The sequence below is a fragment of the Eucalyptus grandis genome, chromosome 5 (genome assembly GCF_016545825.1).
Source record: "Eucalyptus grandis isolate ANBG69807.140 chromosome 5, ASM1654582v1, whole genome shotgun sequence".
In the NCBI taxonomy this organism is placed as follows: domain Eukaryota; kingdom Viridiplantae; phylum Streptophyta; class Magnoliopsida; order Myrtales; family Myrtaceae; genus Eucalyptus; species Eucalyptus grandis.
Genome location: NC_052616.1, coordinates 4336079 through 4352053, shown reverse-complemented (window position 1 = coordinate 4352053; position 15975 = coordinate 4336079). Strand labels below are relative to the sequence as shown.

Genomic DNA, 15975 nt, shown 5'->3' with positions numbered 1-15975 from the left:
TTAGTTGTCAGCAAGAAAACCTCCTCACCAGCAAAAGCCTTATAAATGCAGCTAAAAGTTGATCAACTCATAAATAGCATATCCAAATGTACTGTAAAAAATTGAAGCTTATTACGTCATAGTATTAACAACCTGTTTCCTAAGAGCGACAGACTACACTATGCTTTGCATGTTCCAGAGGAAAGTTCCCATAACTATGACATTAAGCCCTTAGATAAGATACAAGAACACATTTAGTAGATCGCCTCCAAGCGAAAAAAACTGAAGAGCTTTGAACTAGTTATTGTTGCAGTGATGGCAGTGTCATGAAAGAACTGCAATTAAAGCTCCGTTAAGCCTCTATGCAGGTAGAGGTGGCAAAATGACCCATTTCTGAACTCATATTTTTCATTAATGGGTCGTATATGGGTTAGGAAGATGTAATGGCCCAGCTAAAATGGGTCAAAGTGTTTTAAGTTCAATTCTATATGAGTCAAAAATGGGTTGTTCTGACCCATTTTCAAAACCTTAAAAACATAGAATTTCCTCAGCGACAGCTGCCCTTCGTCACCCACCTCCGCCGCTCGCCTCCGAGCCACCTCCGCCACTCTCCGCCGTGGCTTGCCTTTGAGTCGCCTTCGCCGCCCGCCTCTAAGGCTTGCCTCCGCCGCTCCCTCGAATTCATAACCCACCTCCGCCGCTCGCCTCCGAGTTGCCTCCGCCACTCACCGCTATTGCTCCCCTCCGAGTCGCCTCCGCCACCCTCCTCTGAGGCTCGCCTCCACCACTCGCCTCCGCGGCTCGCCTCCGCGGCTTGCCTCCGAGTCGCCTCCGCCGCTCGCTGCAGCGGCTCACCTCCGAGTCGCCTCCGCCGCCGGCCTCTGAGGCTCACCTCCACCGCTCCCTCGAAGGTCGACGAGCTTCAGCCTCACGCCATGAAAGTCTAGCTTGCGGGTGTCGATTTTGCCTCAATAGCACAACTTGAGCCATTTCAGGCTCTTCGATCCCTCCAACCCTTCCGTGAGTTCCCCGTCTTTCTCTTGGCCCGTCACCTTGTCCTTTTTATATCTGTTGCGTGGAGCGTGCTTCGTTTAGTTTCCTCAATTTCTGCTGCTGCTATCAATGCGTGTGATTCTTTTTCTTATCTTTGTTCTTAGTCTATTTTCTGGCGGTGAAAGATGATGAAGAATTTGCATAGGAGAAATGACGTTTCCTCAGCTTCCGCGTCCGAACTGAGGGTTTTTAGCAGTAGAGGTTGTTTGATTTGGGTTGGGTTTTGCGGCTTAAATGGGGCACAATCACAACCTTGTTCCAGCTGAATGAGTTCTTGGCTTATATCTACCTCCAGATATCATCATATTTGGATTTGGTCATGTTCTGCACTTGGTTGACCTAAAGTCGACTTAGTTTGGAAGGAGGGAAGGGTGATAACTGTACGTGGAGAAGTTTCACTGCATCTTTTTTGTCTGTCTTTCCAGGATTTCCAAGAGAGTGGACAGTTTTGTTTGAATTACAAATGTAGCTATAAAATTATTTTCTTTGAACGAGCAAATGAGATTCTTATTGAGAGAAGCATTTACTTTCAATTCCAGATTTGATGAATCTCGCGTAAATCCGACTTGTGAAAGACCGTTTGCAAAGACTATTTTCATTCTTGCATTCGCAGATGTTTCATTAGATAGTGTTCAAATAGCTAATACTCAGTTTCAATTTCAAGTTGCAGTTTTCAATTGCTTAATAGTATGCTCACTTTAAATAAGAGAAGCATGTCCATAGTCTAATTCTTCATAAATATTTCAATTTATAGGTTTTTTTAACAATTATTATTTTGTTTACTATTTTTTTAAATTTAATTTGAGGTTCTTGTCCAATTAAAGTGAGCGTGGGTTTTTCTAGATATTAGTGGGTTTTAGCAATATAAGTCGGGTCGGATATGGATCGGGTTGAAGTATGGGAATAATTAGATTTACACTATAAGAATATGAGTCAAACGGGTTAAATGAATCAACTATGAATCGAACCATTTTCGACTCGACCCATACCTAACACGATCCACTCATTTGCCACCTCTATATGCAAGGAAAAGTAACCGGTCTAATATGTAATGATGGTGCTTAGACAAAACGCAAGGAATTTACCATTACGACTTCCTCGCGAACATCAGAAAATATCCACACCACGTTTCAACCGCTTCGACTCGATTACGTTTTCCACTCGTGATTGAGAATACCACACCAGTTAGTGCGACGAAGATAATCCATCCACAATCAGGGAATACGACAAAGGGGAACGCGCCACGTACTTGAGCCCTAGCGGCCGCGTCTTCGAAATGAGCTTCGAGCGCTGAGTCGGCCGAGAGAAGACGAGGTCCGCGAGAGGAGGATCGCCAGTCCACGAGCTCTGCAAATCCGGAAGAGAGAGAGGGGATGAGAAGAGGAAAGATTCGAGAGTTCCTCAGCATCGACGATCGAAGCAAAAAGAGGAGGGAATTACTCGATGGAGAGAGAGAGAGAGAGAGAGAGAGGGACCGAAATGGAATGAATATGATCCGAGGAGAAGCGCATGAAAGATGCCGCCGTCGACGTCGCGGGAGGGCTAGGGTTCTGCTGCAACTGCATCGAACTCCATTGATGACTCCACAGAAAATACGAACGCAGAGAGAGAGAGAGAGAGAGAGAGAGAGTCGGAGCGAAGAGAATGAAGCGAAGCACCGGAGCTTCTACGCGGGAAATTGTGCAAAGTAGGACTTTGACCCGACCCGACCGACCTAACCTAACAACTCGAGTTTTTTATAATGAAAAGTGCCATGATAAATTATTTGATTTCGTTATTAAATACGCCCCACTTATCAAAACATGCATCCACATGTCATAATAATTAGTATGTTGATTTTAATTTTAGCTTTTTCAGTATAGTTCAATTACTCAATTATTCTTTCGATGCATTTCAAACCTGTTAAAAGTAATACTTTTGCATTATAAAATTTTCTTTATTAGTACGTTGTAATATTAGTTGCATCTGTAATCAATAATTTATTGTTATGGACAATAATCTGTCCAAAGATTTGGTGATATGAGAATGCCAACCCGTAATTTAACTTCATATTATTGGAACTATCCTCAAACGTAATGATTTTGCTGTGAGTTCTTCTAAATAGCAACTAGTAGCCCTACTTGCAGAATTCTTTTTGCTCAAAATAGTAATTCCCTTTATATGAAGTAATTTACCTTCAAAGTATGTTTTGCTACATGGGTAATTAATTTACCTTGACTGGTCATAATATACCTGAATTTTCTATAATTTCAAGAAATCTTTGACATATTTGGCCATAAATTTTGGTAACCTAAAAATGCTAAAACCTAGTAATTAATCGAAAATGGTCGTAATTATTATCAACAATTGCAATAGTGATTTGCCTGCGGGTTCTGGAAAATGACAATTGGTAACATGTCCTTTGAGGCAAATAATTTTTCTGAAGTGTAGTTATTTACCTAATTTGAAAGTAGTATAGTTTGCTTATTTGGTTGGTAAGCTTCCTTTGCGGGCCGTAATTTTCTAGAATTCATCCTAATTTGAGTGTACCTATAGCTGGTAATTGGATAAAGACAATTGTTCTGGTGAGGAATGCTGTCATATAATTAACCTGAAAATATATAGGGGACTCCTTCTGGACAGCCTGAGTGCTGGATGGACCTTTTATAGCAGGCAAAAGTGCAACTTTATCCGCCTAAGGGAACACCAATCTCATTTATTATAGCCAGTCACACCAACAGAAAGAGAAGACTACAATCCCACATCCCATTGATAAAATGGTACAGAGACTACCTTTATTAGGCAAGGCAGGCAGAAAGCCTGCCCTTACCTAGCTTATTAGCTAAGCCTATTTCTATCAGCAACACTAATGCCGCCATGTCTTTGGCCATATCTGAGCTATTCCTACCTAGCTGTAATGAAAAAGGCAAGCAAGCACTTTCCCAATCAACAGAAAGAAAGGGACTGGTTTTTGGCTTTTCTAGTTCAGCTGCACTTGGGAGTCATAAACAGCACCAGCTTTCCAGTCAGCAGGGAGGGCGCGCTTTGGCTGCACCCAAGACCCACCCACTCGGAACCTCAGGTACAAATCGCCTCTTGGCGGAGTTTGCGTGTCGAACACTGCTCCGTACACTCGGCGCATCCGGTTCCACCCTTGATAGTCATCCTGAATCGAAATTACGAGAAAGCAAGGTCATTGTCTTGTTGAGTAGTGGTCTCTTGTTCGTGTTTATGTCGATTTATGGTTTAATTTGATTCTACTTGAAACCAAATTGTAGCAAACTCATGGGATAATGGATGACTGAATACCTGCCAATACTCCGCAGCTGTGACGTCATTTGTGCCGCCGACGTATAAAAGGATGATAGCTAAGTAAGAAGGGTTTCTGCTGTGTTCATTGACGCTGACAAGGAGGTTTTGGCCGGGGTATCGGCACGGAACCCTTCTGAATTCGACCTCAACCACGCCGTAGGCAAACAGCTGCTTGGTTTGGTAGTCGTCCGGTTTTGCCATCTTCGCATAAGATCTGGTGCTCAGGATGAAGTCCGTCCTGTCTCCTTCTCCATAGTCCGTCACCACCACGTACGCTCCTTCGCCCGTGCACTGCGGTTCCGTGCACCTCACCTATACTTAAAACAAACAAAATTAGACTAATGAAAAAGTTAAAAAGAGTCATCATCTATATATGTGCAGTCTATATGAAGTTAAAACCTGATAGCAGGCACCACATCCAGATCCATTTCTGTATAGCCTCGAAACTCCAGTCACATAGCCATCGATGGTCCTGCCATACTCACCGTACCCACAAGCTCCAGCTGCCATGAACATTGCACTCATTAGATCTTCTCTAGCAAAAATTGTTCTGTTTCAAGTGTTTGGTTTGGGCGTAATGAAATGGAGCGGTTCAAAGAGTGCATGTGAACAACCAAGCCTTCAAGTACCGAGTGAGATATGCTACTACACAGATCTTCTCATGTTATATTGCGCTCTACCGAGTATCAAGGGAAAGAGTGCATACCCGCAAAAAGTTATTCATGATGTAATGGAGCATGCCACATGACCATAAACATAGTTAAAGAAGTTAATTGAAAGACAAGAAACGTTGTTTTGTGTACTTTTCATGACACGATACTATTTTAGCGACTAGTGCTCTACTAGCTTCACACTAATGTGTGAACATAATTTATGTGCAGCGCTTGTGTGGTGCGGTGGCTGATGCAAGTTTTGTTTCTATCACAAGAGACGGAGCGTGCACATACTTGGAGTCCCATAGCAGTAAGGACTGCCATAGTAAGTAGCTCTCGATGGTGTAAATGGATCTTGACAGTGACAAAGTGCTGGCAAGAGCACCAGGATACAAAGAAGACAACTATAGTTCATTGCAGATTTCATGTCTCACTCAATGTACTGATCCTAATGCAAGACAAGTAAACTCAAGCCTAGAGGACTCGACTAGAGAGAGAGGGAAATGGACAAGGTGGTCTTGAGATGAGAAACATTCATAGCCAAGATCCCATATTTATAGCTGAGATCCTGAGGGTCAGGTTCTTGAGGAACCCCCACCATTTTCCCTCCACTTGTGAGCAGATAGTACAGAACCCAAGGAGACTTGAGCTTGTAGAATTAGAATACATTGGATAAGTACGTGCCGACCTTCCGTGGACCCATTCACTAAGATATTTCATCATCACATAAGCTATAATTGCAAGGCTTATTAATTTTTTTTTGGTAAAAGTAAAAAAAAAATTGGACCATTTCTCGATTTGTGCGTGTCATCCTTGCGCAGGGCCATGCTAATCTTCTCTGTATTGTTCCAATTTTATTGGAATTAGTCTAGCATGCTATGACTCACAACGCATTGCGCTTTGACATTCACAGAAAATTGACCTTCTAGTTAAACGAAGAAATCCTGAACTTATCCGTAATACTAGTATTTCGCAATCTCTTCATCTCAGGATAGATTTTGATCGCTTTTCATTCGCTTCTCATGTGAGTATGAAGCTATTCTCAGAATGGGGCACTCATTTATAGTTCTTCGATCTCGTAATATTACATATTGAGTAGTAAGTTTGTAATCGTCTTTATAATGAAAAATGTTTATTGGGGGCCAAATTCCTATTGGAAGTATCCAAGAAATTCAGTTGAGTTCATTGCAAACAGTAACTCCACTGAGACATGAGGGTTTTGATCTCAAGAAAGATTTTCATCTCTTTTCATTAGCTTGAAATACTTCTCTTTGTCATGCAGTGATTTCGCTTCCCCTGTAAGTATGAAGCTATTATCAAAACGGGGCATTCATTTATAATTCTTTGATCTCGTAATATTACATATTGAGTAGTAAGTTGTTTACAATCATCTTTATAGTGACAAATGTTTATCGGACGCCAAATTGCTATTGGAAGTATCCAAGAAATTCAGTCGGGTTCATCACAAATAGTAATGCTTTTGAGACATAAGGATCATGCAACTACAAAACAGCTTTCTAGATATCTAATTTAAATTAAAACCTAATAGCTAGAAGCACTCACAACATAAAAAAACCACTTAGTTGCTGAGCAAGACTCTCTTGCTACTTAAATCTGAATTGATTTGCTGAAGTGGAAGCAAAACTTTGAACTATCAACGACTGGGCATTGCCGACAAGTCATCACTTGGTTGAGTCATCGTTTGGTTGCAGCGCACTTAAAAAGTCTAGAATACTAGGTAACCTCCGGTTCCTTTTTCACTACGGATCAATAAAGCAAATTGGTTTTTTGACACGACGTTTCCCTATTTTGAGCAGCATTCCGAGTGACGCAATATGCACGGAAAACAGGTAGGACCATTTACGTGTTCAGCTCCCATGTTCAGGCGTATAAAAGATTAGATGCTTCTCCTCCTTCCACAAAGTTCGATCGATCGAGAGAGAGTATTGAACATCTGTTCCGTTTCATTTTCATCAGATTTGCGGTGTTTATTATAGGAGGCATAAAATTAATTCACGCTACAAATGTGGAACACGCTGAGATTCAGTAGTTGATGATTTATGGTAGAAAAACCATGCGAAGAATCACGCTAAGTGTAGGCTAACTTTTTACATTGGAACCAAGTCACCGTGCAACCTGTAAAATCGGATTTGCTATTTGGAAACATGGCTTGATTCCTATATAGTCATGAACGGAAGCATCAACCGACTAAAAAACCACATCATTATTCAAATAGTACATTAACAAGCTCTTCCTACTTATTGTTTCAACTGTTGACAAATCAAATTAAGAAAGAGACAATGATGCTGCCTATGCAACTACACGAGATAGACCTTACAGATGTGAAAATACATGTATAATGGCATTCCAGCAATAAATCCAATACTTTGAGCGCTAGAGTCTCATTCCCACTTCATAGCTGACACCTAGGCTTTCTGATGTTGATGGGAATTACACGTCAGAACCTTTATTGACAGTGTCACCTGCATTTTTTCAAACGAACAGCTCAGTGGATTTTGTAAGTGACCGACCTCTTGAGCTAAAAAGCCAATTCTTTTCAGTCATTTCATTTCAATCATATATTTACTTGCTAATGCAAATATCTACTGAAAAGCATTGGATGCATTATACCGACTATCTGTAATATCCCAAAAGATACCACTCTTAGATGGGTGGGTCCTCAGCACTTCAAAATGCAACAGGGAACACACTGCTAATGTCTCATCAGCCTAGATGCAAGACCTACCAACTAGCAAGGCCTTTCCCCAGCCTCTCTAATTTCAGGAAGAACAATCATGACAACAAATCAGATGAGGGAAAGGAATGTCATTGTCGAACCAGAAGGTGGTGCCACCACTCTTTCCAGATGTCAAGTCACTGGAGTTTTGCAAAAGCAAAAGAGCAAAAATGGGGCAACACTAAGCAAAAATGGGGCAACAATGGGGCAACACTAAGCAAAAATGGGGCGACACTAGGGTGGTATGTCCATGAAAAGGATTAGCATATCCTTCTCCCTTGCTAGAACCTCCTGGACACTGAACTAAGAGGAACAACCCATTGACAAAATTTGGATAACAGAAGAAGACTTAAGAGAAAATGTTCAATAGGAGCATATGATCCCAAAGTTGAAGCTTTGCTCACACCCAATTCTCGCCAGTTGCTGTCTTCATTTTGTATTGCACATTTTCCTTTCATTCTTATTATAACAAGCATACTCTCTAACAACAAATTAGTTGTGCACTCTGCTGAATATACAAAGTGGGTATATGTAAAAATTTTGACAGAAAAATTTACATGTTGAAGAATATCTTACTCATTCTTTACCTGAATCCCTGTATAAATAGCAATTTCATTCTCCAGCATCATTATCATATAAGTTGCGCTTTTTCAGGTCAGATACAACTCCATGATCTTCACTGCTCCTCTCATTGTATAGCACCTGTGAGGTAACCATACTAAGCACACCATGAAATCAAGCAAATTCAAGTAGACAACACAGTGGGCATACCTTGTCTATGATACCATACTCAACCGCTTCACTAGGACTAAAATATTTAGGTCGTCGGATGTCAGCTTCAATTTCCTCTGGTGTTTTCCCAATATGCTTCGCATAGAGTTTAACCTTCACAAATTGTTAGCAGGAAGTTGTTCCCACTTCAGTGTCTCGAAGAAGCATCACAAGACTCAAAAAAGTAAATTCTTTTGTTTGCTCAATTCACTTTGTTCATTCCTTTATATGTACATAGTTGCCAGTTTCTACAAGATAGGCCCCTACCCTGTGGATGGTAATTAAAACAGGCTCTTCTATCTGTATTGGAATTGGAACTCATTGAGAACATCATTCCAACACAATGATCTAATGAGAACAACACTAAACACACACTCGTAGAACCCTGCAAAGATCGACCCTCTACTAGTACCACATTTCAGGTAACATGATGAAGCAAAGAGGCAAACCAAAAAGAGCCAGGATGACAAAGAAATGAGTAACAATATTCTCTTGATCTGTAAAGTTTTCAATTTGTTAAACAAACACTGGAAGACTTTCTCTGAAGCTTTGCAGATCACTTTCAATTTAGGGTGAATCCAATCCGAAGGACCTCTTGCTTTGATTAACTTAAAAAGATGGACATGAAAACTTCAAAGAGCAAATGACCATGATTTGCTGAGCTTATGCGAGCTCAGCTTACTCTGATTTTGAATTCAAGTGCATAGATTAGATCATGTCATCCACCAGAATAGTAATCTCATGCCTATAGAAGACAAATCTCACAAATATCTCAAACCAACAAAGTGATTTATCTTACCAACTCTGCCTTGACATTCTTCACTTCTTTCCTGGCAAGATCGATATCTGTTGCTTGACCTTGAAATCTTGCAATTGGCTAGCAATTCACAGACAGAAGATACACAGAATTATTAGAATTCAAGCAAGCTGCCTAAGTTGATCCCTGACGGAATGTAGACTCAGAAAAGGCCACGAAATAAAAGGTATAAATAACTTAGGAACTTCAATGGTGCAGGAAAAACCTGCTTCATCATGATTGTCGAAGATGGCAAAGCAGAACGGTTCCCCCTTGCACCAGCTGCTAAAAGTAAGGCAGCTTCTCCCCATGCATTACCAACACACAGAGTAAAAATCGGTGGCTTGACATACCTGCATTGGATAACCACTATGTCATGAAAGAAACTCACAATAACAACATTTGGAGAGCAGATTGAGGAACATAGAGAGCTGCGAGCTTAAGCTAATAAGATACATGCACATATAAGAAGCAATTCCCATCAAATGCCTACATTCATGAGATTATAGAAATTTATTTTGCATCAAACAATTAAGATGATGAGAATAATTTATAACTATAAAAGTGTTTTTTGATCTAATAGGCTTCCACATAGATGAAAAGTTCAAAGCAGCGCCACTAAGATTTTTATAAATGACGGTGGTTGATTAAATTTACGTCGAGAAAACTAACAAAAGCCTAATAAGTAATCCTTGTTAACAATATGAGAAACTTAGAAATTCAAAAGAAAAGAAAAAAAGCCGAAATTGGACAGATTGAAACCTCATGACATCATAAATAGCAAAAGCCTCAGTCTCATAACCCAGCTTCTCACCGCCCTGGAAAAGGCAATAAGTTTCATTAGATGCAGAATAATCATAAAGAAAGGAAAAGAAGTATAGACATATATTTTCATTCTAAACAAAAAGGGATGGCACAAGATCGAAGACCTTCTAATAACTGGGGCATATAGAAAGAAATCCACAAAAAATGTGATTCCTTGAGAAGGGAGAAATCTAGTAGTCACAAAAGTCATGCATTGCTTATTTTTGTGATACCAGTACATTAATAACGGTGAGTACAAGCAGGGCGGACATATTCCCCTCTTGTTCACATGAAGAGCTATTGCTTGATATAAATATTTAGGTTAACTCCTTAAGACTCCGGGAGAAGATTTCAGGATTAAAATATATATACATCAAGCATCTAATCATTTGAGAGAAGATACAACCCGTACAAACTTAACAAGATAAAGTATATTTGACCTTTGTCGTGCCAGTGGAATTTATGTACAGGTAGATAGGCTTTTCGGCATCTTCATATTGTAGATAAAGAAATTCTGCAAGTATCAACTCTGTCACAGAGGGAACAAGAGACATGCCCAAGTAAACTATACGGTTCTTGTAAAGGTAAGATGCCAAGTCTGGAGGAGGCTGCTCCCATGCACTTCCCCGGGAGAAAGGAATAACCTGCATGCAAATGAGGAATTAACAACTGAAAAGTCCATCATGGAGTAAGAGATAGCAATGAAAGAACAAGTATCCAAAGTGAAACACCAACAACCCATCAGCAAGCCCCTATCACACTAAATGGGATATATAGAGATAAACACCGAAATCTGAAATTACAACAAACATGTGGAAAATGGTCAGCCTCTTTATATGAAATCTTTAATCCAATTGAATACTCCTTCCAAAGACAAAAAGCAAAAGATCTCGCATCCAATATCATATACGTGGGATGAATTTTTTAACATAACCTTGTGTACACTGATAACTCACGGAACACTTTCTTAACCTCAAAGACAACGGTTAATGCAAGCAACTTACCTCATCCCACCCAAAGATTAAATGGAGAAAACTTCACTATCAGAAGCCAGTGACTCTCAAGAGCGGAACTAAGACGTCTATGTACGAATATTCGGGAGTTCTTGAATCTAACCCTAGCCCATAATCAGAGCCTAAGAGGCGGCAATGATCGATTTCCAATGACGGCAGGAACTATTTTTCGAATCCGCAGGAGCTATTTTAACCAAAATTAACCTTAAAAATATCATCTTTCACTTCACCAAAGAAGTTCCCATAGCGCGTCGGAAGATGGTCTCATCAGCAAAACTCACACTTCACAACTACGCTCATCAACCAAGCTTTTCATCTCCTACATTATCTCAATCAGGCCGAAACAGAAACGTCAAACAAGCATCTAAACGAATCTCGCGCCACCGTCGAGCACAATCATCCAATTGAAGACGGCGAAGGCGGCGGGTCGGAGGAGTACCATGGTGACGACGCCCCGTTTGCCTCTGGACCTGGGATTGGAAGCCGGAGAGAGGGACTTGGGCCGGAGTTTGGCGCCGGAGAACTCGCCGGAGACGCTGCCGGCGGCGGCGGAGGAGGAGGGGAGGAAGCCGGTGGAGAGAGAAACTCTGGCGGCGGGAGAAACCGAGGTCTTGCGAGTCCTTGACGAAGTGGAAGAAGCCGCCGGCGATAACATGCGCCGGTGGAGCGCGAAGCTCGAAGACGCGGTGGCTACTTCCATTGCAGACAGCTCTTTCTCTCGAAGTGGCGGAGGGAGAGAAGGAGGGAGAGAGAGAGGATATCGGCGATTCGGAGCCCCGAAGTTCGCTATTCGGGTCATGATCCGACCCCGGAGAGGTTGTGTTTTGGGCCGGGTAAGGCCTTTTAGTGGGAGATGGCGAGACAAGAGGAGGCCCAACATTTTTCTTCTTCTGGAAAGTAAGACTTTGGTTGTACTGGCGATTGGAATCAAATAAGGATCACCATCTGTCACTCAATGGTAACCAAATTTTCTTAATACAATTCCGTCCATCGATCAAAATGGAATAGAGAGTATCTAACTGCAAATTTGGAAGTTAATGGGTATATAAGAAGACCAACGTGTCGACAAACAAGCAAGAGATAAGACGTAGAATCTAAAATTCTAAAATTTAAGCATATGTTGATCATACACTTGTTTTTCGAAAGCCAAACTTTTGTGATCATGAGAGAAATATAGAAAGAGTGATTTAGTAAGATAATATAATCCATTACCGAGTGTTTATAGTCAAAGTTATATAATTTCTTGTTTATAATTTAATGGAATCTAGCCAATAAGTTGACATCGCGAAAAGGTAAGACGTAAGCTTGACTTAAATCGAATAATTATAAATCTTGTGTGCAACTTCTTTTTGCCCTAATATCTCATTATCTATTGTTATAGTCTATTGCGCACTCATGTTTTCTCTTAAGATATGTTCTATTACTTAATAAAATATGATACCTAATCGGACTTTTACCTTGACATGTTCTATTCCGCATTAATTTATCAAGATTTTACATTATCACTCAATCACCTTCTCTAGGTGATTGGTGCTAACCGCATCAAGAAGCACACGAAATTGACAAACACAACACAAGAAGGTCATAGCTTAATCTGGCCAAGAATAACATTCAATACGCGACACCAAGCCATGTGATTTGCGAAAATTGAAAAGGACAAGTACATTGCACCGGAATTGAAAATTGAAAAAAGACCACAAAATCAGTTTACAAGAGCTTTTTGAGTAATAATATGATTACAGATCCTTTCACAACTTGAGCCCGCTACCTTCCAAGCTAGAGTACAAAAAACTGCAGAGAAGAAGCACTGTCCTATGAGAGGCTGAGGATTGCTGTCTGCTCAAAACTCATCGCAGTTTTCCATGCCATGTCCTCTCGCTCTTCCCTTTCCTCTCCTTCTTCTTCGTCTTCTCTGTCTATCTCCTTGTTCCTGAGACTGTAAGGAAAGCAGCAGAGCCACCAGAAGAAGAGCAGCGCCGCCCAAGATGTCCATTTCCATGGCCTTGTTCTCCCCTCCCGCGCCCAACCTCAGGACCCTCCTCTCCTCCCCTCGCTCCCTCCCCAAACCCCGCCTCACCCACAAGCCCTCTCTCTCCCTCATGCCCAAAGCGCCCGCCTTTTTCGCCGTCAACGCTTCCTCCGACAATGGGGCCGGGGCCGTCCCGTCGTCGGCCGTGGCCGTGGAGGAGCAGGGGGAGCCCAAGGTGGCGGTGGAGCCGGCGAAGGAGCCGGAGAGAGAAAATGGGTCCGTGGCCTCTGCTTCTGAGGAGGGAGCTGTGGCTGTCGCCAAGTTTAATGACTCGAGATGGGTTGGTGGGACTTGGAATTTGAAGCAGTTTCAGAAGGATGGCTCGACTGATTGGGATGCTGTCATCGATGCTGGTGGGTGGATCGGTCCTTTCCTTTTGGCTGTATTTCCTTAAATTTGTCTGATTTGATATGATTATGCCGAGTCTGTCGGGCTGATGTCTGGAGTATGTTGAGCGAGTGACCCACTAGTTCAAATGGCTCGAAAGGTTTGTGTTACTTGGAGGGAGTGAGGATGTGGTTAAGTTGAATTAGTGATTGAGCAAGTAGGTTGGTTTTTCAGGTTAATGCTTAGTCTCAAGAAGTGAGTAATAACTCAGACATGCATGGTGCATCTCTGTGAATTGGAATGTTTGCTTTGTTACTCTATTTCATGAGCTTGAGATTTCAGGGGAAAAAATAGCTTTGCCATATAGGTTGCAGCTGTAGGAAATAGCGCAGTCTTGAAATTCAGTGGTGCTAGACTTTATTCTTCAAATTTATGACTGTTAAATAACGGCTACCACATGTTATCTTGAAGTTTGTCAAATTGCAAAGCAGGCTAAAGTTGAAAGGCTTCAAATTTGCTAATCTCCTGATAAGTGGCAGAAAATGTGAACTTTGCACATTCTGAATCTCTGATGGGTGCTTTTTTTCCCCCACTCTTGTTAACGTGGCCCATGGAAACATCTGCTACATCATATTTCTTGCTAAAGCCCCTATTTTAACAGAGTAACAGCATGGACAATGCTCAGCATCTTTATCTTACTTTGAGATTGTAGAAACTTTCTTATTTGCTGATGGTGCACTTAGATATGGGTTGAGGAACTAATAAATACTCATATCAAAGAGCGAACAAACTTGTGCCTACTTCAGTTCACTATGAAAATCCAGCCAACATGTTTTATTCAGTATTATGAACGAAGATTACTGGCAAGGACACAAACCTCTGGGATCCACGAGGATTATCTTCCAAAAAATAGTCTTATACCACAAAACTTTGTTCCTCAGCAATTAATGCAGTAGCTCTTTTGTAATCCCTCAGGTTAAGATGTAGGCTAAAGGAGACCATCGTCTGCACTGTTTTTTGTGGTAACTGGTCATAGAGGCAAGCTAGAGTTTCCTGTCTATTAAACAAGCTTTGTTCTGTATGATTCCCCAGTAAGGTAGACTTGTTATTTTGACCTAACACTTCAGTACTCCATGGAGATGAAGCTGTATCATGCATCGTCCTTGTCATTTCTATTCGCTAGGACTCTGTGATGTTTGGTGACCATCTGAACAAGCTTTGTAGAATATATCACTTAATCCAGTTGTTCGTAGTTATTATATTGTATTGAATCTCTCATTTTTCTGAATGGTTGTTGTGTATACTTTCAGAGGTTAGGAGGAGAAAATGGCTTGAAGACAACCCCGAGTCATCCAGTAATGATGACCCTGTAGTTTTCGACACCTCTATCATTCCATGGTGGGCTTGGATGAAGAGGTTCCATCTCCCGAGGCTGAACTACTCAATGGCATGTTCCTGATCTTTTTAGAAATGCGCTATATGGACCCCATCTGCTTATGTTAAACAAGCTCATTCTTTCATTTCTAATCCTTTGTACAGGTCGGGCAGCAATGATAGGATTCTTCATGGCTTATTTGGTGGATAGCTTGACCGGAGTCGGCCTGGTTGACCAAATGGGAAACTTCTTTTGTAAGACTCTATTATTCATAGCTGTAGTAGGAGTTCTGGTAATAAGAAAGAACGAGGACGTCGAGACCATAAAGAAGCTTATTGAGGAAACGACCTTCTATGACAAGCAATGGCAAGCTACATGGCAGGATGATAATTCTGGCAGTTCAAAGAATGGCTAGTGAAAAATCCATGGTTGTTACCAGGAGAGCGTCTCAAGATGACTTGGCATTTTTGCGGTAGAATGTTTTTACCATCTATTGCGTGTTTGAATATGTTACAGTATAACATTCGGAACCGATGTATCTTTTTGGGGGAAGAAGGCGTTATAAGCAATTTAGTGGCAATTTCTAGTTCCTGTTTACAGCTGGTTTTAAATCATAAACACCGTGACTAAGTAGCACATCCTCTTTCTTGTGGTGAAAACTGTCTTTGGTGGAGATTACTCAGTCTTGCATCTCTTGATCAGCAACTTTATTTACAATTGGAAGAGTTTGATCCTATGCAGAAGGCATCAAACATCTAAGGCAGGTAGCACTACTATGAATCTGAGTGGAAGAATGACAACCCGTAAAGTGAAGTGAGGATTATTTGAAAGAAACGATGACCTTGGATAAGCCTATTAAAGACGTCTGAGCATGTGATTGTCTTGTGACCACAAAGGTACCCTACGCAATGCAGTTTCCGGGAATAGGGATACTGTGGTTGGTTGTGAAAATTACTTGGGTTGTGATGATCAGTTTGGTAGCGCAACATGGGGAAAAAGAGAACCAAAAAGGACAAAGTAGAATGCTGAAACAAACAGGAGATTAATACTATCAAAAGAACTAGTGCATAAACTTAAATAGTTATGTTAAACAAAAGATACCTGACAAGGAACGGAACTATTCCGAATCAAACACACAAGCCCTACC

At 41.2% G+C, this 15975-nt stretch overlaps 3 protein-coding genes and 1 non-coding gene across 4 annotated transcripts; 1 reads left to right on the top strand and 3 right to left on the bottom strand.

The window, feature by feature from the left end:
- Positions 1-3705: 3705 nt before the first annotated feature.
- Positions 3706-5482, bottom strand: LOC104443621 (expansin-like B1). The gene is made up of 4 exons (XM_010057113.3): positions 5271-5482; positions 4723-4826; positions 4321-4635; positions 3706-4177 (listed from the first exon to the last, which is right to left on the bottom strand). The coding sequence occupies exons 1-4, from the start codon at positions 5401-5403 to the stop codon at positions 3992-3994; spliced, it is 738 nt and encodes a 245-aa protein (XP_010055415.1). The 5' UTR covers positions 5404-5482; the 3' UTR covers positions 3706-3991.
- A 269-nt stretch (positions 5483-5751) lies between these two features.
- LOC120294182 lies at positions 5752-5856 on the bottom strand. The gene has a single exon (XR_005551673.1). It is a non-coding gene; the product is annotated as a U6 spliceosomal RNA (small nuclear RNA).
- A 2454-nt stretch (positions 5857-8310) lies between these two features.
- LOC120294146 (ATP-dependent Clp protease proteolytic subunit-related protein 4, chloroplastic-like) lies at positions 8311-11843 on the bottom strand. Its single transcript, XM_039314141.1, has 7 exons — positions 11537-11843; positions 10525-10728; positions 10043-10098; positions 9507-9633; positions 9284-9361; positions 8485-8598; positions 8311-8415 (listed from the first exon to the last, which is right to left on the bottom strand). Exons 1-7 carry the CDS (start codon positions 11795-11797, stop codon positions 8326-8328), a joined length of 930 nt encoding a protein of 309 aa, XP_039170075.1. The 5' UTR covers positions 11798-11843; the 3' UTR covers positions 8311-8325.
- Positions 11844-12854: 1011 nt separating this feature from the next.
- LOC104443618 (light-harvesting complex-like protein 3 isotype 2, chloroplastic) lies at positions 12855-15501 on the top strand. The gene is given in 4 exon segments (XM_010057111.3): positions 12855-13479; positions 14764-14874; positions 14877-14900; positions 14993-15501. Coding segments are annotated over 4 exon segments (783 nt in total). The 5' UTR covers positions 12855-13082; the 3' UTR covers positions 15244-15501.
- Positions 15502-15975: the final 474 nt, after the last annotated feature.

Bases quoted from the DNA above. Each gene is read 5' to 3' on its own strand.
- LOC104443621 (XM_010057113.3), bottom strand. From the start codon at position 5,403: ATGAAATCTGCAATGAACTATAGTTGTCTTCTTTGTATCCTGGTGCTC. The intron at 4,827-5,270 runs GTATGTGCACGC...TGTTCATGGCAG, and splicing joins TTACTGCTATGGGACTCCAA to CTGGAGCTTGTGGGTACGGT. The intron at 4,178-4,320 runs GTATTCAGTCAT...ATTTCGATTCAG, and splicing joins CAGCTGCGGAGTATTGGCAG to GATGACTATCAAGGGTGGAA.
- LOC120294146 (XM_039314141.1), bottom strand. From the start codon at position 11,797: ATGGAAGTAGCCACCGCGTCTTCGAGCTTCGCGCTCCACCGGCGCATG. The intron at 9,362-9,506 runs GTTTTTCCTGCA...GTGAATTGCTAG, and splicing joins CGACAATCATGATGAAGCAG to CCAATTGCAAGATTTCAAGG. The intron at 8,416-8,484 runs GTATGCCCACTG...GTTACCTCACAG, and splicing joins AGTATGGTATCATAGACAAG to GTGCTATACAATGAGAGGAG.